The 23,496-nt window shown below is 52.8% G+C and overlaps 1 protein-coding gene across 8 annotated transcripts in view; it reads right to left on the bottom strand.

Moving 5' to 3' along the window:
* Positions 1-463: 463 nt before the first annotated feature.
* Positions 464-23,496, bottom strand: part of CTNNBIP1 (catenin beta interacting protein 1) — a 48,855-nt gene continuing 25,822 nt past the window's right edge. For 3 of the 8 annotated variants that reach the window (XM_070511148.1, XM_070511150.1, XM_070511149.1), the window contains 3 exons: positions 21,867-21,985; positions 21,147-21,237; positions 464-2,938 (listed from right to left, as the gene is read on the bottom strand). In XM_070511148.1, coding sequence (XP_070367249.1) covers positions 2,880-2,938; positions 21,147-21,237; positions 21,867-21,962 — 246 coding nt within the window. In that variant the 5' untranslated portion in view covers positions 21,963-21,985 and the 3' untranslated portion in view covers positions 464-2,879. Of the gene's footprint in view, positions 2,939-5,542; positions 5,653-10,637; positions 10,795-21,146; positions 21,238-21,866; positions 21,986-23,496 lie in introns of all 8 variants that reach the window. The other 5 variants (XM_070511144.1, XM_070511145.1, XR_011503653.1 and 2 more) reach the window with 4 other exon arrangements.

Genomic DNA, 23,496 nt, shown 5'->3' with positions numbered 1-23,496 from the left:
ATATACAGCTGAATACCAATCAATCTTTCATTTCTGGGATGATGGAAGGACTTTTGTTACGACCATTCTCAGCCTGCTGCCATCACACAGGATGTCGGGGAGTCTAGGATGGAAGGGTCCCCACACCCTTATGGGTACTGAGTGCTCAGGAGCATGGACGGGTGAAGTGACCTCTGAAGATTACGGACCTCAGTCCAATCTGGGCTGACATTTGGAATCTCTGGGTCACAAAGGGCCTCAGCCTTCCTCCGGACCTGTCAGCTGGGCTGGGGAGATCTGGAAATTCTTCCAAACTCCGAGCTCCACTCCACATCACAGGCAATTAAACTAGCGAACCCGGGGTTTTCGTGCCTCCTTGCAGCGTCTCCTTGGGCAGGAGGGGCCCCGGCAGCAGAGCCCATGAGCCGTGGGGAAATCAGAGAATGAACCCAACTCCATGGGAGATAACTCAGCTCACGCACCAAGCTATTAAAAATCTTTATTGTTAATTTTTTCTCCAACAGATATATTTTTAGTTGAAATATGAAGCCACAGCAACACTTTCACTTTTCTCCTTCAGAAGATGAGACAGATCAGGGCCATCACTGTTACAAGAGGAAGGCCCATGACCTTGATAAGGACAGGCTGGGGCAGAGAAGACAGCAAAGGCCAGGACGTGGACCCTTTATGGGAGCTACAGGTATAAAGGGAGGGGGCAGCCGGCTGAGGCCTGATAACAGATGTTACAGCCTGGGCGCAGAGGAGACTGAAAAAACTCACCTTTCCCCAGGGGCTCAGCTGGAGCTGCAGGCCACTGAGTGGGAGTGAGCGTGCAGGTGTGTGTGTCTGTGTGTGCATGTGCTCACATATGCATGTGTACACATGCACTGCTCCCCCGGAGGAAGATGCTCTCAGGCCCCTGCTGGGGTACCCACAGTCTTTGTCCCCTGGGGATCAGTGGCCTCTGCAGGCTAACAGTCAGCTAACCAGGGCCAGAGGCCTGTGTACGTGGAGGAGGGCACGGGTGTGTAGGCCATGACATTCGAGTCCTCCTTTTGGGGCAAGGCTCAGACAATGATCAGAGCACAGCGTGAACTGCCCACTCACCATGGGGCTCTCCAGGGCTCGGGCCCAGGACACATTGGTGTTCAGCTCCTGCGCTCCATAACAGCCCTGAGAAGGGGGAAATGCGGCTCCAAGAGTCTTCTCCTGACTTTGGGTACCGGAGGCAAGAAGGGGGCCTCAGCCATCTACTTCCTCAGGGGGAGGGGAGAGGCCTGCATCTTTCTCCAACTCCCCACCCAGATTCCACTTCTGTGAGAGATGCAGGGAGAAGGGTGGGCTGCCTCCAGGGGAAGGAAGGGGGCAGGTGGAAGACTTGGGGTTCCTGAAGCCCTTCAAAGACCACTGCACTGCAATGTGTTTCCGGGGGCCAGGGTAAGGGCCAGCCTGGTGGGACTTGCTCAGTGAAGGCCCAGCCAGTGGTCCCAGTGGGCACTGCATAAATAATGACGCTGTCCCTTCCAGGCTGACATGGAGAGAGATCCTTCTGAAGGCAGTGCAGTGAGGGGCACGGGCCTTGGATGAGAGAACGCCGAGTGCTGCCCGGAGCTACTGCCCCAGCGGCAGATACCCCAGGGGGGGGCCTGGCTGAGGGAGGCCAGGTGTGGATGTTTGGAGCCAAAGGCCTCCCAGGCCTTGTAAGCCAAGCCAAGGCCTTTGTGAGGGTTCCAGCCTCCCAGGCAGAGACTTCTGCTGCATTGTGGGGTCTTACAGCTAGGAGCAACTCCTGCCCTTTACAGGAGGAGCCCCCAGATGAGGCCTCAGGAAGCAGGATAGGGAGGGAATGGCCGAGAGGACAGAGCTGCCAGCGCAGCGCTCCTCTGCTCAACCCAGGGAGGCCAGAGGGGCCCGGACAGCATTTGAGCAATTCCATTCTCAGGAGGGAAGCTAGCTGGCCGCCAGCTCATGGAAGCAATGCACATAAATCCTGCCTAACGGTCACCTCTAAGCTCTGGGCCACTCTTCAGGACAGCGCAAACCTCCTTGGGGCCCTGTTTTCCAGCTGTGGACCCTGCTTAGAGTCCTCGAGGCCCCCTTGCTGGTGGAGCCAGGTGTGGTCATTAAAGCAAATGCGCTCTCCAGGGGGACCCCCAGGCTGGAGAGGGACTGCACGCAGCGGCGGGGTGGGGGGTGGGGGGGGGGAGCCCATGGCAACGGGAGGCATGGGTGAGCCAATGGGAAACCAAATTCACATACTGAAAGCCAATCCAATGAAACACAAACCAAAGGCGTGAAAGCAGCAGCAAGCTCTGTGTGCAATAAATACTGCAGAGCACACTTGGTTTGTTTCTTTTTTTTTTTCAAGTCAAACATAACAACCAATGTCCCAAACCCTGTTTTCAGCATTTGAAAGAGAGAAGCTGTTGCTATCAGCAGAACACCTGCAGCCAATCAAAGAATAAACCGTTTCCCATTAGCCAGCCAATCAAAATCCTTTTCCAGTTTAAGTAGCCAATCAGCCCTCTTCACATTTCTAAAAAGTGACCTAAATAAAGCACCAGAGCTCGGAGAGCTTCCTGGGAAGCCATATACCGAGGCGCAAATTTTTTAAAAAGTAAGAGTCAGAAATAAAAATAAAAGGTTTCCATTGGTCAAGGTTTAAAAATAAAAAGGTTTCTTCCTCCAGCCAATCGTGAGTCCATCCCTTTAAGCCAATCGTAGCTGCACCACTGGTGTCTCCCGCGATGCCAGCCCCGCCGAGTGGCCTGGGGTGGGGTGGGGTGGGGTGGAGTGGGGTGGGGTGGGGTGGGAAGGTGATCTGCTGCCACTCAGCCGGCCGAGGTCCACACAGATCTCTGGCCCTTGCCAGCTCCCAGGCTGTTCCAAGGGGTTCGCAGCTACTGCCTCCGGTCCTCCGTCTCTGACCTGGAAAACGCCATCACCACATCCTCTGCACCTGCAGACCAGGGGAAAAGAATTGTTGGATGGGCCTCTGGCACTGGGCTGCAATCTGGCACAAGGCAAGGAGGCTGCGGCCCCCAGCTGCAGCGTCAGTCTGCCGTAGCATGGTGCTTTCTGAGTGCAAAGTGCTTCAAGGAAGCCCACCTCCCCTTGGGGCCTTCCCACAGCCTGGTCAGGGGACAGACCAGCAAGCCTGCTGCAGGGTTGCGGGCTGCACGGGTGAGGCTGGGAGGCTTGCTCAAGGCTACACAGCTAAGCAGTGAGCATGGCAAGAACACAGGGCTGTCGGTCCCAGAGCAGGGCTCTGCTCACAGCCCTGTTCCAAGGTCACCAAAGCCAGGGCCCTTGGGAACCTCTCTCTCTTAAGACTCTTGTCTTGATCCCTTTGGAGGATCTTGCTCATTATGATTTCCAATAGCCATTCCTCTCTGCCCAAACCCTACTCAAAGGAGCTTGGCAAGGCCCATTTCCAGCCTGCAGTTGGCCTGGCTGCTACGGAGACAGATAATGGCCATAATCTTTATTATTGTTATTTTTAATCGTGGATTTGAGATTCTGGTCCAGGCACTCATGAAATCACTTCCTTTGTCTTGTTTTCCATAAGACAGGCTCTGACATGCAGCCAGAAAAGGCAGGAGGGAGGAGGGAAAGAGCTCGAAATACTGACCTGCCTCCGCCCCCAGCTGCCGGGAGGGAAGGCGCTGACTGAGCCGCAGACCCTGCAGGGCAGGCGAGGTGACCACGGTCCTGCTCTGCCTCCCCAGCCTTGGCCCGCCCTCGGTCCTGCCGCTCTTTCCCCTTTTTCTAAAGGACGGTTCTTGGTTGCGCCCTGAACAACAGTCGGCTGCCCACGGCCTTTCTGACATACTTCTCTTCTGTGCGTCTGGAGGAATTCTCCCCAGGAGGGGAGGATTGGAACAGCAGACACAGGAAAGGCCAACAAAGGGTGGGCTGGTGTGGGTGGTGCGTGGTGGAGCTTCTGGCATGTGACATGGAGCTGGGGAGAGGGCAGGATTCTGCCTCCTCAGGCATGGTGTTGGCCATCTTCATCCACACCATGGGGGAGTCGCCCCCTCACAGTGGCAGCCTCCTACCAACCTCCTTCCTAACTGCCCTGCCTCATGGAGGAGCGGAGGAGGCTCCCAGCCACGGGTGCTGCCGGAGGGCCCATCCACAAGGATGTAACATTACAGAGACGTGTCTTCAATTTGGTACCAGGGCTCCAAGGTGCTGCCAATGGAACTAACCCTGCATCTGTCTTGATGGGGTTCTGCTGTTACCAGCACAACCTCTATTCCTGAAAAGGAGAATAAGCCTCTGGAAGGGAGCTCAAATCGTCTGACTTCTTGGAATGGGGCTCCTTTGCTTGGGAAGCCTTACAAATCCTTCCTCTGTCTTCTCAGGAACATTCTGTTCTCTCGCCTCAGTCCTAGGACCACGCAATATCACTGCAGGCAGAATTTTCCTAGCAACCACAGAATCCAAGATTACCTCATACCCTGCATGGCAGCTGAGCTGGTTACCTAACAGATGCCGGCTTTTCCCAAGTGCGCCTCCCAGCTTGCTAATCAGGAGGGGGCTGGCAGGAGATGGTGAAAGGGGGGTTGTCAGCCAAAGAAGCCTCGGCTGCAATGAACAGTGGCAGCCCACTCACTTCTTTCCTTGCCTGCCTCATGGGCTTTCTCACAGGGACCTTGGGCCTCTGTGCTGAGCTGCAGGCACAAAAATAGCACAGGCTGCCCCAGGAGGGAATGGTGAGTCTGCAGAGGAACAGCCATTGGCTCCTTGGAGGAGCCCAGACCCAGGGGCTCAGGCTCCCGATGCTGCAGCCTGTCCGGAACCTGGACTACACCCTGACAGCTGCGGAAGGAAGTAACCTCCTCAAGGTCACACAGAGACTCTGATATCTATTTAACAAGACACCTGAAGCAGAGGATTTGTCAGAGTCCCACCCGTGCCACACTGCCATCTGGTAGCCCCATCCCTGGCTGGGGTGGGGAAGGCTGGGGATTCGCGGCTCCTGTTTATAGAGCCTCCCACTCTGCTGCTGGAGCAGTGTGGCAAGGGCCCACAGAGCTGCTGCCCATCCTGGGCCCTGTTCTCTTCCTAAAGGACTTGCTATTTTCCAGGCCTCACCACAGAGACCTGCTTTCCTTCAGGGCTCAAGAGGGGGCAGGCTCTTCTAGAGCATTCTCTGACTTATCTTTTCATTGTCTGGCCTGGGACTCATCACTCAACAAGGGTCTGACCATGAACCCGGCAGGCCTCCGGGCAAGGACTCTGCTTTCCCCTCGCCTCTTCTCCATGAAATTTGGGCCAGTAGCTTACAGGGAGGGTTAGCTGCTCAGTTAGTTATCATGATTTGAGCTCTTAGAGCTTTAGATACAGGAGGGACCTTGGAGGTTGGTCCCCATGGTCTCGCCTTCTTAAAAGGCCAGCATGTGGTGACTCCCATGCGTGCTCTCACTGTCCAGGAATCACAGGGGTCAGAACAGGAAGTCACTGCAAAGAAGCCAGCAGGCCCAGCCCACTGCCTCCAGGCCATTAGTTAGGTTTCCCATCCCATTTTACACATGAGGAATGTCCACCCCACTGGTACCTCTGCTGACACTATCTGGACTTGCGCTCAGGGCTTCTGTTCATCCTTTTTCACCAGATGCAGGAGAGCACAGGAGGGGAGAAGATGGTCAGTCTCTCCTGTTTCACACTCTTTGATACATAAAAGATAAAGATGGCCAAAACCAGATGAATATATCACAAGAAAAGAGAACTGCAGACCTGTATCTCTTATGAATACAGATATTCATAATATCTATGACATGCAAAAATACTCAACAAGATACTAGCAAACTGAATACAGCAACATATAAAAAGGATTGTATACTCTAAGTGAGATTTGCCCAGGAATGCAAGGTTGGTTTAACATCCAAAAATCAATTAATGTAATATATCATATCAATAGAAAAAAGAACAAAAACCATATAATTATCTGAACAGACAGAGAAAACACACCTGACAAAATTCAACACACCTTCATGATAAAAATACTCAACATACTAGGAATAGAAGGGAACTGCCTTAGTCTGATAAAGGGCATTTACCAAAAACTCACAGCTACTATCATACTTAATTGTGAAGATGGAAAGTTCTCTCCCTTCAAGATTAGGAACAAGAAAAAGATATCCACTCTCACAATTTCTATTCAATATTGTGTTGAAAGTTCTATCCAGGGCAATTAGGCAATAAACAGAAATAAAAGGCATCCAGATTGGAAAGGAAGAAGTAAAACTACGGGCATACCTCGGAGATATTGCGAGTTTGGTTCCAGACACTTCAATAAATCAAATATCGCAATAAAGTGAATGTCGCAATAAAGGGAGTCACACAAATTTTTTGGTTTCCCAGTGCATATAAAAGTTCTGTTTATACTATACAGTAGTCTGTCAAGTGTGCAATACCATTATGTTTAAAAAAACAATGTACATATCAATTAAAAAATTAAGTGAGCAAATCTGTTGGAAAAATGGTGCCAATAGACTTGCTCAATGCAGGGTTGCGACAAACCTTCAATTTGTAAAAAATACAATATCTGCAAAGTGTAATAAAGTGAAGTGCAAAAAAATAAGGTACGCCTATATATTGGTCGACAACATGGATCTTAGAAAATATAGAAAATCCTAAGGAATCCACTAAAAAACTATTACAACTAATAAGCTAAAGTTGTAGGGTACAAGATCAATATACAAAAATTATTTGTATTTCTATACACTAGCAATGAACAATCTGAAAATGAAATTAAGAAAACAATTTCATCTACAATAGCATAAAAAATAAAATCTTAGGAATAAATTTAACAAATGAAGTACAAAATTTATACTCTAAAAGTACAAAACATCATTGAAAGAAATTAAACACAATCTCTACCAAAATCCCAGCTGCCTTTTTTGCAGAAATTGACAAGTTGCTCTTAAAACTTGAAACACAAAGGATCCAGAAAACCACAATAATCCTGAGAAAGAAGAATAAAGTTGGACTCACACTTTTGGATTTCAAAACTTATTACAAAGCTATAGTAAACAAGATTGGGTAGAACTGGTATAAGGACAGACATGCAGATCAATGGAACAGAACTGAGATTCAGAGATAAACCCTCCCATTTATGGTCAATTAAATTTTGACAAGGGTGCCAAGACAACTCAATGGAAAAGAATTGGACAAATGGTGCAGGGACAACTGGAAATTCACAGGTAAAGGATGAAGTTGGACCCCTACCTTGCACCATATATCAAAATTAACTCAAAATGGACTAATGACCTAAATATAAGAGCTAAGCTATAAAACTCTTAGAAGAAAACAGGAGTAAATCTTCATGACCTCGGTGTTAAGAAATGATTTCTTATATGTGACGGCTAAAGTACAAGCAACAAAAACAACAAAATAGGTAAATTGGGCTTTATGAAAGTTAAAAGCTTTTATGCCTCAAAGGATACTATCAAAGAAGTGAATTGTGAAGGCCCACTGGGCTGTTTCTGCCCACTGCTCTGAATGTCAAAGTACAGAAATTCAGTGGAGCGCGGGCAAATGGCGGGAGTAACTATGACTCTCTCGAGGTAGCCAAATGCCTCGTCATCTAAGTAGTGATGCGCATGAATGGATGAACAAGATTCCCACTGTCCCTACCTACTATCCAGCAAAACCACAGCCAAGGAGGAAAAAAAACAGTCAAAAAGTAGCCCACAGAATGGGAGAAAGTATTTGCAGGCCATATGTCTGGTATCTGGAATATATAAGTAACACAACTCAATAATAATAAAATGTCAAACAATCCAATTTTTAAAATGGGCTAAGAACTTGAAAAGACATTTCTCCAAATAAGATATATGAATGGTCAACAACATGAAAAGATGCTCAATATCATTAGTCATTATGGAAATATAAATCAAAACCAAAATGAGATGCCACTTTACAGCCACTAGGATGGCTGGATCAAAAAGGCAGACAACAACAAGCGTCAGCAAGGATGCGGAGAAATGGGAACCCTCCCCCATTGCTGGTGGAATGTCAAAGAGTACAGCTCCCAAGCCTGCTCCACCTGCAGGCTTCTTCATCTCAGCCGATGGCACCTCCATCCTCTGATTGCTCAGGTTAAAAACCCTGGGGTCTTCCTGATGCTCCCCTGTCTCTCACACACACTCCACATACAACATATCAGCAAACCTTGTTGACTCTACTTTTAAAATATATCCTGAATGGGTCACCATTTCCCCTACCACTACGCTGGTCCAGGCCACCACTGCCCCTCACTGTCCTCCTGTACCCCCTTTTCCTGGATCTCCCCACTCTGGCCCCTGATGGTCCATTCTCCACACAGTAGTGGGAAACTACTTAAAAACAGTTCTTAAAAACGTAAGTCAGGGGCTGGCCCCGTGGCTGAGTGGTTAAGTTCGTGCGATCCGCTTCGGTGGCCCAGGGTTTTGCCAGCTCGGATCCTGAGTGCAGACATGGCACCACCTGTCAGGCCACGCTGAGGTGGCATCTTGCATGCCACAACCAGAAGGACTCACAACTACAATATACAACTAAGTACTGGGGGGCTTTGGGGAGAAAGAAAAAAAAGAAAAAAAGATTGGCTAAAAGATGTTAGCTCAGGTGCCAGTCTTTAAAAAAAAAGACCATAAGTCAGACCCTGCCACTCCTTTGCTCAAAACCCTGCAAAGACTTCTTATTGCAAGATTTCTTATCACACTCAAAGTAAACTCCTAACTCCACACCATGGCATGCAAGGCCCAACATGATCTGGCCTCTGGCTGCCTCTTCCACTTCTTTTTCTTTAAGATTTTCTTTTTCTTTTTTTTCCCCAAAGGCCCCTGGTACATAGTTGTGCATTTTCAGTTGTGGGTCCTTCTAGTTGTGGCATGTGGGATGCCGCCCAAGCATGGCCCAACGAGCAGTGCCACATCCGTGCCCAGGACCTGAATCGGCAAAACCCTGGGCCGCCGAAGCGGAGCACGAGAACACAACCATTTGGCCATGGGGCCGGCCCCTTCACCTTCTTTTATATACCCCCACCCCTCACTCCAGTCCAGACACAAGGGCCTCCAGGCTATCCTCCAGCTACAAGTAACTTATTCCTCAGGACCTCTGCACTTGCTGTTTCCTTTGCCTCAATGCTGTTCCCCAAGTCCATCTTACAGTGTTGCACTTCATGCCAGTCTCTGTGCACGATCACCTCCCTAGGCCCTCCCTGACCACAATTTCTAAAATAGTGCCCCGTGTCAATTCCTTGGGCAGCTGTAGTCCACTTCAGGACCCTCAGCACCACCCTCAGAGTTATAAATTGATGGGATATTATTCCCCACTGGAAAGTGTGTTCCATATGATCAGGGACCCGGTCTTTCACTCACATATTCACAGCCCCTGGGAAAGCTCCTGGGACACAGGAGGAATCGTTACTTTGTCGATGAGCAACCTGAGCTCAGAGAGATGAAGCAACTCAGTGAATGAGAGGCAGAGGGAGGGCCCAGACCTAGATTCCAAAGTCCAGGCCTTCCCACTATGGGGCTCCTGGCCGTTTCCTCTCAGGAGAAGGAAATAACTAACATGTCCCAGTCACCCAGAGCACTGAGGCTGCTCAGGCCTCCCAGTAGATGGGCCAATCCATCCGTCCCCAAAAGAATGGAATGAAGACCCAGGATTTTAAAAATGCCACCAAGGGGCCAGGCACGTGGCATGGTGGTTAAGTTCGGCTTCGGTGGTCCGGGTTCGCAGGCTCAGATCCTGGGCACGGACATACACCACTCATCAGCCATGCTGTGGCAGTGACCCACATACAAAATAGACGAAGACTGGCAAAGATGTTAGCTCAGGGCTAATCTTCCTCAAGGGAAAAAAAAAAAAGCCATCAACAAGAAGTAGGGAAAAAAAACCTACCACCAAAGCAACCCTGGGATGCCTTGGAAAAAATTCAACATGGGACCCAGGATGCCAACCTGGGAGGAACCTGTCCCCAGACCCCCGTGCCCTGGCCTACTGCTCCGCCAGACACCTCCCTGGTGCTGTGGCTCACCTGCTTTGGAAAGCAGGGCCGAGGCACTGTGAGGGCATGGCCCTCTGACCCAAGGCAGGGCACCCAGTGGCCAACTCTTCCCACGCCCACTGCCAGCTTTCCCCCTTTAACAGAGTCCAGTCGAGTGACTGGGGAGAGAAAAATGACAAATATGCAAGAGCTTAGAAAAGGGAAGCTGGCCCCTAGCCGGGAGCAAGAGACAGACAATGGGGTCACTGGTCTGTTTGCAAGCTCAGGATGAATTCACACCAGCAGGATCGAAAGCCCAGCACAGGCTCCACACAGCAGCACCACCCTCGGCCCATGTCCACCGTGGCCCACGGCCCAGAGCAGTGTGGTTTGGAGAAGTCCTCAGGGCACTCAGACACAATCCCCAACACCCAGTGGCTGGAGAATCACTCTTGCTATTTGAGACTCTAAGTAAAAGTCTTTCAAAGTTTTTTCTATCAATACCCTAAGCACCTCAATGTTTCCTGAATTGCCAGAACACACTCCTATTGGCCACATAGGTTTAGAGTTGGGTCAGTGATAGCAGATGAAACAGAAGAGAAAAGAGGAATGTGGAGATGGCTGCAGCCGTGAGGCCGATGGACGGAGCAAGGGTGCACACGGCCTCTATTTCTCAGACCTGTCTGGGGAGTGCTAGTAGAGCCCTGGTCCTTTTCCGGGAATGGCAGAGCTCGGTCCTGGAAAAGCACAGACCCTGGAGCGCACATGAAGCTGGGGCCCAGGTCCCAGGGCAGAGGAGGACAGCTCCCAACACCACCTCGCTCTCCAGGAGGACCCTGCGGAGAGAGACCAGGTGGTGGATAAGGAAGGGACAAGGCCTCCGAGGGGTCTATGACATGCTGACCATGCAGTTCCTGCCGGCATTCCACCACAGTGCCTGGCTGCAGGGGGACAAACTGACCCGAGAGCTCTTCCAGCTCCAGATCCGGCCAAGACCAGCTCGGAGCTGGGGCTCACAAGTGGCCAGGGAGAGAGAAAACAGCCCTGAGGATAAACCCTAACCAAGAAATTGACACAAGGTACAAAAAGCTCAGCTCTCAAAGGCTGTCAGCCTGGGGCCCCGGAGTCCAGGACACGGTCCTGTACAGATCTCCCCAGAGAAAAGGCGGCACTCCTAGTGCCAGGATCAGCAATGGGCCGGGGCACCCACGTCACCTGATTCAGAGCCACAGACCCCTCCAAGCCCAGCCCCCACGACCGTACGTTCTGGAAACAGGGGGCCTCTCCCACACCCCTTGCTAGCTGGAGCTTCACAGGACTACCACAGGGTTAGATGTTCTGGGGTCAGAGACCTTATGACCTCCTGACCTCCTAAGGGGCCTAACAGCTTCCTAATGAGGGTAAATGACTGGGAACTGGAAAACTCAGAAATACAACCCTGAGACCCCAGAGACTCCAAATTCCCCTGGCTGCTGGAGGCAGGAGACAGCCTAAGGAGTGGCTCAGTGCTTCAAACCCGTCCAGGGAGCCTGCCCTGCCAAGGCCGGGCCATTCTCCAGGCGCACGGCCAAAGAGCTGCAGAGGAAACATGGCCACATGCTCCGAAGCACCCAGGGCTGTTTCCATTCCCAGCATTCTGTCCCTTCTTCGACCCTACAAGTTTTGGTTGCAATACTTCCTCCTTGCCCCATGAGCTCATTATCTTGCTGTCAATACCAACTAGTGGCTGCTACCCGCTACCCAAAACTGCAGCGACTCAGCTACTAGCTCTGGGGAGATGAGTCAGACAGCAAGCCTCCTGGACACTCCTCCAAAGGAGAAAGTTTCCATGGGGATGAGGCTCGGCCACCACCCTGGACTGGGCCTCTTCCCAGATAAACCCACACCTACTGGGTGGCAGGCTCTGGCAGCTGAGGCCTAGGAGCCCGTGGGTTCTATACATCTCATCTCTGATGCCCAAAGTTCCCAGGGGATGGCTTTTACCCAGAGACAGCATGACACTGGTTGCCATGGGGACAGCAGCCCCAGATCCACCAAGGTCTCAGTAGCCAAAGCAGGTTCCAGGCTTGGTGGCGCCTCCGGGGCTCCAGGCTGACAACCACATCACCAGGCACTCAGGCTGCCAGAAGGTGGGGCAAGTGGGCCAAGATGTGGAGCTGGCTCCTGGCAAGGGTGCTGGGCCTCCTGACTGGCTACTAGGGCCCTCCCAGGCTTGCGCTTCCTTGGTGGACCCTGGTACCCAGGCTTGGGTCTGATCCTGCCAAACTGTGTGACACAGGGAAGTCCCTGCACATCCACCTCCCTTTTCTCATCTGCAAAATGTGATGAATCGCACCTATCCCATCCATCTGACAGACCAGGAGAATGTCTGCAGCGTAAAGCATCATAACAGCATCCTATATGGTTACCAGGTGGGGTTCTACTACACCTGCTCTGCTCTGGTCCCAGACCTGCTCCCCTAAACCCATCTCTGCCCCCCAACCCTTCCATACCCATGCTGAGTCCAACACACACACTACCTCTAGGTTTGTATTCCCAGGTGAGGTACCCATTGTCCTCACTCAAACTCTTCGGTCAGCCAAAAGGTAAGCTCTCCTTGAGCAGAGAGCTTGGCTGTGTGAAGGGCCAGAATCTGGGAGGTGTGGGCAGGTTGATCCCTCCAGGGGTCAGGAATGACCAGGTCTTTACCTAATGTCCTGGCATATTCTCAAATTCTAGTGGGCATCAGAATCACCTTGGGGGCATGTTTCAAACGCTGATTCCCAAGCTTGCCTGGCAGGCTGGGGTGGGGCCTGGGAGTTGGCATTTTTAACAAGAACCCTCAGTGATTCGGATGTGGTGGTCTGTGGTCCACACTCCGAGAACTTGATGCTACAGGCTATCCCTTGACCCTCACTCCAACCCGAGCCATTGTCCCTTCTCTGTGAACTTTCTGAAAGAGACGTCTGTCCTGCTTCCATTTCCTCACTTCCCATTTACTCCCTGGCCCCTGGCAACCTGGCTTCCAGCCCAGGGCTCCATAGAAACTGTTTTGGGAAATGTCATCACTGACCTCTTAATTACCAACCCAGGAGACCCTGACCATGACCCTGCTGACGCTCCCCTCCTTTCAGTGCTCCCCTGTGTCCCCCTGCTGTCCTCAGTGCCATGCTCACTGGGTCCCCACCTCCCCTCACTGGACTCCACACTTCACCCTTGCACATGCCCAATCCTTGAACCTTGCACCTGAGCTGACCTCGCTCCCACCCGCTCCTGGACACCCAGAGGTGCCTCCCACTGGGAGCTCCCCTTCCTGCTTCTCCACTGCAGCTGCTCAGATCAGGGACCTCGTCCACTTGGCCCTCGGTCTCAAACCCCATCTCTGCCTGCTCACCCGTGCCTGCAGGTTCTCCATCCTACACGTCCCACCTCTGAAATGTATCCGCATCACCTGGACATCACTGTGATCTACCAGCTGTCTCCGTGCCTTACTCTCTGCCCTGAGACCGCTCCCCAGTGCTCACCCTAAATGGACGACAACCCGACCTGGCCATCCCTCCCCTTCAGGCCCGTGGTGACCCCTTGTGGTCTTCAGAATAAACTGTCCAGAGCCCGTTTGCCTTTCCAGCCACTTGCCACCCGCCCGCAACTGCCACACCAGTCTCTTAGGGGGACATGAAGACACTCAACACTCGCACGTGCCGGACAGGCTCCAGGGGCTCCTTCGGCCAGCGAGATCCTGCTCCCCCTTTTGCCCACACACACATCCCCACGGATCCTTCAAGGCCCAGGCAAACAGCACCTCTTCTCTGTGGCTTTCTAGGTAGGTTTCCCTTCCCTCAGGATTAGTCAAACTCTGATCCATGTGCCCAAAGTTCTGTACAAATTTGTTCTTGTGTCTGTCTGCCCTGCTGACCCGGCGGCTCGAGGGCGGGGACCGTCACTTGCCACACAGACCGATAGACTAATGTCCCACTGCTGGACTGAGCGGCACCTTGACGCTCTTCCCCCAGACAGGCCTGCCTCTCGTGGGAAGTCAATGTAGGGCTGCAGGAGGGGCTCTGAGGCCTTTGTTCTCAGTTCTAAACAACAGAACCCATTGCGCGGGTGAAGGAAGGGCCGGTGCTGCCCTCCGCCGCCCAGAACTAGAATGCCGCATTGAGCAACTGGCCCTGCATTTCAGCACATTCCTTACCCGTTCTTGGGATTTTTTTTCTTTTTCTGTGACACAAGTTATCATATACCAAGTTCTTCTGGTTGATTTTTCACTTTGCTTCAATGTATATGTGATTTTTTTGTTCAATTTTATCATTATTGGGTTACAGGTAATTCTCATTACCTGTGTTGATTAAAGTTAAAAAAGATTAGCTTCCCATCCCATAGACTGAATTCTCCCAGGGCCTGACTGCAATTTCAGTCCAGAGTTTGTTATCGCCAGGAGCCTCTGGGAGAAGCCTTGGAGCCTCACACTGGGAGAGAGGGGACCCAGAACCCTCAGCAGATGGTCCACTCAGTACAGCAGGCTGGCACAGAAGAGGAGCCTCTTACAGGACCTGCCTCTGTGCCAGACACTGGACTACGGGCTGAATGTGTGACGGCAGAGACCCTGGCCCCAAGAGGCTCCTGACATAATGTGATGTTGGCTACAGAGAAGGAAAGATCACAGGGAGCTCAGGAGCAAGAGGGGCAGAAGCTGCCCCAGGAGAGATCAGAGAGGGCTGCATGGAGGAAGTGAAAGAGCAGAGGCTGGAAGGGTGTGGGAGAGGATTCCAGGAAAAACGCTGGCTGTAAAATGGAGACGATGGTGCCAGCACCCTCACTTGTGGGCCGCTGAGAGGGTCAAGTGAGGTGATGAGCAGACGAGAGCACTCCCTTCATCAACTGTGAAATGCTGTGCAACGGGTGGGCCATTCCCTTGGAGGCACTGGCTCCCTGCTGATTTGCCTGTGACCACAGCTGTTTTAACAAGGTTTGCAGTCTAACCCTGAGACCAAATGACCTATTTTAGGCTCTCTGGAAGCAAACCCTGAGGCAGCAGCCTTGGCTTCCAAGGGAGAAAGCCAGCAGAGCCCTGAGACAGCCCAGCTAGCTCCAGGCTGGGGACCCTCCCTGGAAAGTCTCTTGGAAAAAGTGTGATCAGATGGAGGCTAGAACAGCCTGAGGCACCACTGTGCCAGCACCATGACTTCCAGGGCCAAGAAGAGGGAGACCAGGGGATGTCCTGGGAGGCTGCTCAGCAGAGACAGGACAAGAGCTTCCTTAACACGATGGGCCACGTCTAGACGGGTCCTCATAGTCCCGGGACACCCGGACAAGGGCCTATACGAGGCACTGCACGAATGTGACCGTTCGGCAGGCAACTGGCCACAGGTAGGCCTTTGCAAAGTGCACTGGAGGCCTGGAGTTGGCACTGGCTGGGCGCCCTGTCCCTTGTGCACAGCTGGAGCAGGAGGGGAGTGGGAGCTCTCAGAGAACCACACATTAAAAGGCACCTGCAGGTGAAGGGCCCAGAATAAAAAGGCAGCAGAAAACTCAACATTTTTTTCTGTGTCCTCCTGAAATAACCACGTTCACTGCCGAAATCACACTTGTTCCCGGAGTAAAACACTGTCCTGCTTAAAAATGCATATGGCCTGTAAGCCACTCCTAGAATTTATCTTAAAATAAAGGATGAAGATGAAGATTTACATGCAGGGATGCTCAATGTGTGCCACACCCTGGACCCACACTGACCAGCTCCACGGCCTTGAGTATGTTGCTCAACCCCTCTGGGCCTGTTTTCTCGTCTCGAGAGGGGGGCCCTTGATAGCACCTGACTCACAGGGCTGTCGTGAGGATTCACTGGGGGAACCCTTGCATGCTGCTTGACAAGGAACCTGGCACATGGGAGGAGCTCAGTAAATGTCTGCTGTTATTATAATTAATAGCAAAAATGAGAAACAAACATCCAATGGGAAAGATCAGTCAATGACTTACAGCACAGAAATATGGCTCCATATTATGCAATTGCTAAAATGCTTTCTTGAGAATTAAGAACACTGTAAAATTATTCTAAGTAAAACACGGATGTTAAAATAGATATTAAAAGTTTTAGGGCCGGCCTGGTGGCACAGCGGTTAAGTTCGCACGTTCCGCTTCTCAGTGGCCCGGGGTTCACCAGTTCGGATCCCAGGTGTGGACATGGCACTGCTTAGCACGCCATGCTGTGGCAGGCGTCCCATGTATAAAGTAGAGGAAGATGGGCATGATGTTGGCTCAGGGCCAGTCTTCCTCAGCAAAAAAGAGGAGGACTGGCAGTAGTTAGCTCAGGGCTAATCTTCCTCAAAAAAAAAAAAAAAGATAAAATAAATAAATAAAAGGTTTACATTGTATGGTCCCAACTTTATGATGGAAATACATGCATATTTTCAAAAGGCTGATGGGAAATTTAACAAAAGGGAATAGTGATTATAGCTATGAAGGAGGATTCAATCCCTTAGGCGTCTGCTGTTTCTACCTTTCCCCAGTTTTCTACAATGACTATGCACTGTTTTATAGCCAGGAGAAACGACCAATATGTGTTAGTGAAAGAGTAGCTCCGGAGATAAGAAAGGAATGAACTCAGCATTCTGTCACCTGCTTTGGGAGCTCCCGCTGGGCCTTCTCAGCAAGGCGACCTTTCCAGAGACGTATTGATTTCCTCTGGTTCAAAGACTTGCCTGGCTGTCAGGTCTGCTCTGCCACCCGTGGGGGCTAGGGAACAACCGCTCAGAGATTTGGCTCCACGTTCCTGCCTTTGTGGGGGACCATGGGCTTCCGGACTCAAAGCTTGCTCCATTCTTTTGTGCAAGCACATACTGGAGCCCAGCGGGGCGCAGCCCCACACATACAAAGCAGGAAGCCACAGTCCTAAACTCAAGGAGCTCAGAGTTGGTCAAGAGATGGACCGGGAGACAGTGTGGGCAGCAGCACAGCCAGGGTGCATGTGTGTGATGGAAATCAGAGGAGGGCCCGGCCAGGCCTGGGGGAGGCGGGGGAGGGGGACGGGGCGGGCAGGGCTGAGCTCCTGGCAGCCAAGGGGCAAATACAGAGGCAGAAAGGCCAGCAGGAGACAGGAGCTGAAAGCCATTCACTATGGCTGTTTATGGTGCATGAGGGCACGGTGTCAGGGGTGGACAGGGCGTCTCGCTTGTCATGCTAAGAGGGCTGGATTTTATCCTCAAGGCAGTAGGGAGTCACTGAAAGATTTTAAGTCTGGGAGACACCTGTTAACGTAGCCTTCAAAAGTCACTCTAGGGGCCGGCCCAGTGGCACAGCGGTTAAGTGTGTACATTTGGCTTCTTGGCAGCCTGGGGTTAGCTGGTTCGGATCCCTGGTGTGGACATGGCACCGCTTGGCAAAAGCCATGCTGTGGTAGGCATCCCACGTATAAAATAGAGGCAGATGGGCATGGATGTTAGCTCAGGGCCAGTCTTCCTCAGCAAAAAGAAGAGGATTGGCAGTAGTTAGCTCAGGGCTGATCTTACTCAAAAAAAAAAAAAAAAAAGTCACTCCGGCTATGGGGTAGAAAGTGCAGTAGAGGGGGCAAGATGACAAGCTAAGATGCCAGTTGGAAGCCATTTGCAGCAATCGAGGTAAGAATTAACAGGGGCTCAGACCAAAGTGGGGGCTCAAATGAAGAGAGAGAAGATAAAGCAGGTTTGAGGAGCTTTACGGCAGGAGAATCCCAAGGGCGTGGTAACTTAGTACATACCTGGGGGAGAGAGGAGTCAGGGTGGGTCCTGGGACTCTGCATATTTGCTGGTACATTCGTCATGACAGAGAATAGAGACGGTAGAATAGATTCTGGGGCCAGGAGAGGCTAGAATTTTAGCCAAGCCCCACAGCCTGGGCAGAAACGTAGGGTGCCGCTCTCAGGGCTGTGCCTCCACAGTGGGAGAGACTGGACTGACTGCTTTCTTGTTATTGTGTTATTGTTATGAATCTGGATCTGCCAAGTGTAGAAGGTCTGTGGCAAGATGGTCAGTAGAGAGGTGAACATAAAGCTCTGGGGTCAGGAGAGGGGCCTGGGCCGAGGGTGCACATTTGGAGGGCACTGGCCAGAGCATAGGTGAGCTCCCAGGGAGAGCGTGTAGGACTGAGAGGAAAGGACAGAAGCATGGAGAACGCAAGCATGATGAAGGGGAAAGAGGAGCTCACATGGGGAACAAGCAGAGAGGGAGAAAATGTGGCAGGGGAGAGGCGGGGAGGGAGGGAGGGAGGGAAAAGAGGGAGAGGGAGGGGAGAAAGGGGAAGGAGAGAGACAGAGGGAGGAGTATCATGGAAGACAAGGGAGGCTGCCATGGATGTTTCAGACCAGCACAGGCCAGGTGGGTCCACTGTTCAGTACTGGGGGCCACTGGGGCCCTCTGCTGGAACCATTTAGTGAGCCCCAGGTGCAGGCCCATGCACCAGGGTCCCCATCACCTGCCTGGACCCAGCAGATACTGGACACACATTCACCAAGGGAAGAACAGGAAGGCGGGAGGCCTGGGCACAGACCGGACCACAGTGGGCAAGGGACGCCCAGCCGGCTCTCCTGCCTGGGTCTGGGGAGGGCAAGCAGTGCCCCCGGTACCAGACCCCTCCAGCCTTGGAGGGGAAGTGTCTATGGGTCTAAGGGTGGTGGGTGGGACTCCAGGACCAATGCCAAGCTCTGTCTCATTGGTGGTGTGGCCCCAGGCCCCCCACCGACAGGAACTGGAGGAATCTTTTCTGTCCCTGGGAATAGCATAGGTAAGAGTCGCAGAGGCGAGCTCTGGGCATTTGCTGAAAGACAGCGCCACCTAGTGGCAGAAGGCGCTCACACCAGCCCATCATGCCCATCACCCTGACTGCTCCCAGGCCTTTGGGGGCCTTTCACACTGGAGTCCCAGGCACTGGAAGCAATGCTGTGCATCGACTGAGGTTGGCTGTGCCGACAGAGAAGGTGGGCAGGCTAGAATTTTAGCCAAGCCCCATGTGGCCCCACAGCCTGGGCAGAAACGTAGGGTGCTGCTTTCAGGGCTGTGCCTCCACAGTGGGAGAGACTGGACTGACTGCTTTCTTGTTATTGTGTATTTGTCTGTGGTGTCTTTAGGGACACAAAGGAAATAACACTGTGCCTCTGAAGCTCTCGCAGGCATGGCCACCCCCTCCCCTCTCCAGCTCACAGTCCACGAGGATTCTCAGGGCCTTCTGCCGCGTGCATGCGTGTCTTCCTGTGTGGTTCAGGTCAGAGGTGACCGTTGGGGCCAGGGACAGTATGCAGGACACCCCAGCAGCAGAGAACCACTCCCGACACCAGCCTCCCCAGAGATTCTCCCCTGGCTCCAGCCTGCTCCCTAGAGAGAGATGGATCTGAGGCCGGCCTGGCTGTCTCGTGGAGATCCCATGCCCAGGAGGGCTGGGATCCCAGGGTCACACCCACCCACCTATGGCTCTCTCCTGACTGCTCAGCAGTTTCAGGCCAGGTAAAACCACCGTGACCTCCTTAAACAACTCAACAGAGCTCATTTTTATTCTCAACTTTTGGTTTAGCTAGGTGAAATAAAAACGGTTCTCTTAAAAACACTTTCTAAACTTCCCCTTATTACAAAAGAAATGTTTTACAAAAATGTGTGACTTGGAAAGTCAAAGTCCCTTATATAGCTCAATCCTCTAACAAAATTTCCTATTAACAGCCTGGTGTATATTCCTTAGCTTTTTTTTTTCTATACTCGTATGTGAGTGTTTGTGTGTGTGTGGGGTGTGTGTGTTGTTGCTTTCTATAGTGACATACAATTCTACGACTTATGATTTTTCCATTAAAAGCATTCTGCTAGAGGAATTCTTACCACGCCGGTCCAAATTCAGGTTAACTCAGTGACACAAAACCAGGATGGGAGAGAAGATGATGGCCCAGGGACTCAGAAGCCTGAGGGTTTCAGGTAGATACAGTTCAGAAGCCAGGGGAGAGGGACTCATGCTAGAAATCCCATCAGCCCTGGAAGAGAAAAGATCTCTCCAGGAAAAAATCTCCCAGGGGTGGGGTGGAGGCAGACTCCACCCCCTTATCTCCTCCCCAGCCACTGGCCGACAGCGCAGTCGGTACAGAACAGCATGAGTACAGCCCAGGCAGCTGTTCACAGTGAGCAGCTCTCCCAGGGAGCTGCCTGGCCACTGGGACATCCTGTAAATTTCTGCTGAGTTAGGTGCACAGGCTGGGTCACACCCAGCGTCAGAGCTCAGGAACCTGGGCCTGTGCCAGGGCAGAGCCCTGCCACATCCAGGAAAACAAGGGCAGCTTCAAGACAAGCAGTCCCATGTGCCAGACCTGCTCTCCTCCTCGACCTCATGGATCACAAACACAGCCCTCAGCACTCTCCTTTTGGGACCACTCATACCAGACACGCCACAGGCTGCACTATTTTATGGCCAACAATTCCAACTAAGCATAAACTAAAAGGAAAGGACTAGATGGAGATGCTAGTCAGGATACCAGGCTGCAGGGTCAGTATAAGCCTTCCAGAAAGGGGAAGCCCCATAAGTGCCCAGCAGCCTCCTGCTGCTCTAGGACAGACAGTGACTTGTTGCTTCTGAACCCCAGTGTCCTTGCCTATTAAGTGGAAGTAATACAAACAGTAGCTACCTACGATTTCATGAAGTGATGTGTGCACTTAGCAGGCACCTGCTGGACAGCAGACACTCAAATGCTGCCCACTGCTGTTATCATGATTGGCTGAAGGCACCCAGGAAAGAAATAACTCCCTCATGCACATGGAGACCTCCAGAGCCCTTGGGGCCTCCCCTCTAGGCACAACTAGGAACACATTTGCGCCAGTGTAGCCAGAGCCAAGGCCAGGTGCTAGCACACAAGGGTGGTTTCACTGTCCTTGGACAGGGTGCTCGGTGGGCAGAGGTCAAGCCAGAGGAAATGCAACAACCAGAGCCTCTGCAGTTACAGGGGGCCCAGACACCTATCTTTCTTGCCTCCCTCAGGCCAAGAAAGGGATCCCACCACTACCAGATTGGATCCTTGGCTCCCACCTGGGCAAGGAGATGGGCCAGGCTGGAGGCTCCTGTTTAGATGCTGCTGCCACCTGGGGCTCAGCTCTGTGGATGGGAGGGAGCTGCAGCCCCTCCTTGTCTGCCCCGGAGCTACGCTTCCTAAAGGAACGACAACTTGGTGCCCTGGGAGTGGCATGGCTGGCCGCCCTGGCCCTTGACTCACCCTGGTCGATAGAGTGCTGGGGCAGCTGGCTGAGCTGGCTGTTGACTACCCCCGCGTAGGTGCGCAGGAACTCCTCCTCGCTGGCCGTCAGCTGCAAGGGTGAGAGAGCTGCAGGTGAGGGGTGCATGCACCGGCTCCCGGAAGGTACTTCCTCCTTTGCTCCCCAAGCCTCTATTCCTGAGATTTGACCTTTCTGTTTCCAGAGCGAGCATCTCCTCCTGCCCACTTCCTCCCCCCGTGAAACTTGGTCCATGGGCCCACAGGCCTCGGCACTGGGATCAGATCTGAGACTGGATTCTAGTGCAGTGCAGGGCCAGCAGGAAGACAGGCCCTGCTCGGCGAGCACCCCCGTTTCTGAGAAAAGCCCCCACACATCTGCTGCCCTCTCGGTGCCTATCCTGCCCAGTGCCCCTCGGACGCCTCCTGGGGAGAAGACTCTCAGGGGTGGGAGAGGGGAGGAAGGGAGGGCCAGAGCCTTTAGAACTCTCACCCACCTGGCCCAAACTCAGATGGGGGTGGGAAGACTGAGCCCACGGGGGTGGAAGAACTGGACATGCTGGGCTCTGTGTCACATGAATTAGCTACAGAGCCAAACCACAGGCCCAGCATCCCCCTCCCCAGACCACGGCTGCTACAGGAGGTGGCTACAGCCCCTCTGCTCTGCCTGCATCAGGCACCTTCCCTGGGGTGCCTGCTGCTCAACACCCCAAAGGCACTCACGTTTGATCCCATCTTCCTCAGCATGAGCAGCACTCGGACCTTCTGCTGAATGTACATTTCCTCCGGACTCTTTCCGGGAGCACCCTCGCGGTTCATCCCCTGGCCAGCTCTGGGGACTCCTGCAGAGTGAGGAGAAGCACCGAAGTGGGGGGGTGTCAGGATGAGACATACCCAGATACAGACAAGGTGCGTGGCAGGAGTTGTCAGGCAGCCCACAACGCTTCAGGGTCTTGTTTCTGAGAGCCCAGAGCAGGTGGCGAGTTGCACGTTCCTCCCTCACCCCCACTGGCCCCAGCCAGCCAGACTAGGCGGCTATATCCTAGAGCAGGCACTGGCGACCAGCACCCTCTGCTGTCAGGCCCAGGGGGACTGAGCTGACCCAGACTTCCAGTCAGCTCTACCTTCCTGCCACCCCCTCAGCAAGGCTCCTGTTATGAGTCACAGCGCATGTGCTGCATGAAGCCCAAAGTGTCCCAGGTTTTCAAAGCAAGCAACTTCCACAAGGAGCAAAAGTGACAGGATCAGAGGCAGCTGGCTGGGGCCTTTGGCTGGAGAAACCAGGAATCAATACCCAGCCCCCAAACACCAAGACAGCTCCTTCTGCAAAAGCCCCTGACAAGTTCAAGAGGCCAGCTCTTGGGCTGGGTTCCAAGGAGTCCCTCGATGGGGAGAGGAGGAGCCAGGGCTGTGGGGCACAGGCACCCACCCAGGCTCACTGCCGTCACCCTCACAGGCCCACCCCACCTGTCCAAGGGCAGCTCCTGCAGGCAGCAGCTATGTCCAGGTGCAGCAGGGACCGGATCTGCAGAAAGGTCCCAGGAGAGAAGCCCCAGGTTTCCTCTCTCCAGGAGGAGCTGGTGGAGAGGCAGCTGGGTGTGGAGGGGTTTGGGTTACACACTTGTAACTCCTGGATGAGTCAGAAATAACGCAGCAGCTGGTGGGGGTGGAGCCTCAGCAACCCTGGTGCCAAGGAGCTGCACTCGGAGGACCAAGGGAATTGGGCTGGTGTGCCAAGGACTCTCCTCACACTGTCCATCCCTCAGGGGCCAGCAAGCCCTGGACCAGTGGGCTCTCCCAGGCAGGGCTGCTCTCCATGTAAAGGGTGCACTCAGAAATGCACCAGAGCTGGGGCAGCAGCCTCCCTGGAGGTCCCCGTCAACTGCTCAGTCCCCATAACCTAATAGGAGATCTTGCCCTAAAAGGCCACACAATAGGCTAAAAAGCTGGCAAATTGGGGCTTACACAGCAGCTGTACGCTTGATGTGGCACACTCTCCTCTCAGGGCCTTCCTTTCCGCCAGTAAGGCCCCAGGCTCCCTATCCTACTGTCTGCCCCCTGCCACCTCTGGGCTCAGAAAAGGACCTAAGGAACAACTGGTAGCCCGGAAAGAGGGGACAACCCCAACTTCCTAGCACAGCTGAGTGGGAAAGCTCAGGTCTGGGGTATCACTTCTCCTCACGTTGACCCCTCCTCACTTTCTTCAACTTCACCACCCCACACAAGTAGCCAGAATGATTAAAAAAAAAAAAACAGAACTGATGACATCACTCCCACTCCTACCTACCTCAGAATACATCATACAGTCCTTGCCAGGACCCCACACCGGCAGCCTACTTCCCTCTCCGCCCTC

Source organism: Equus asinus, chromosome 5 (assembly GCF_041296235.1).
Source record: "Equus asinus isolate D_3611 breed Donkey chromosome 5, EquAss-T2T_v2, whole genome shotgun sequence".
In the NCBI taxonomy this organism is placed as follows: Eukaryota; Metazoa; Chordata; class Mammalia; order Perissodactyla; family Equidae; genus Equus; species Equus asinus.
Note: the sequence above shows the minus strand (reverse complement) of the source record. Positions and strands in the feature narration are given on the sequence as shown.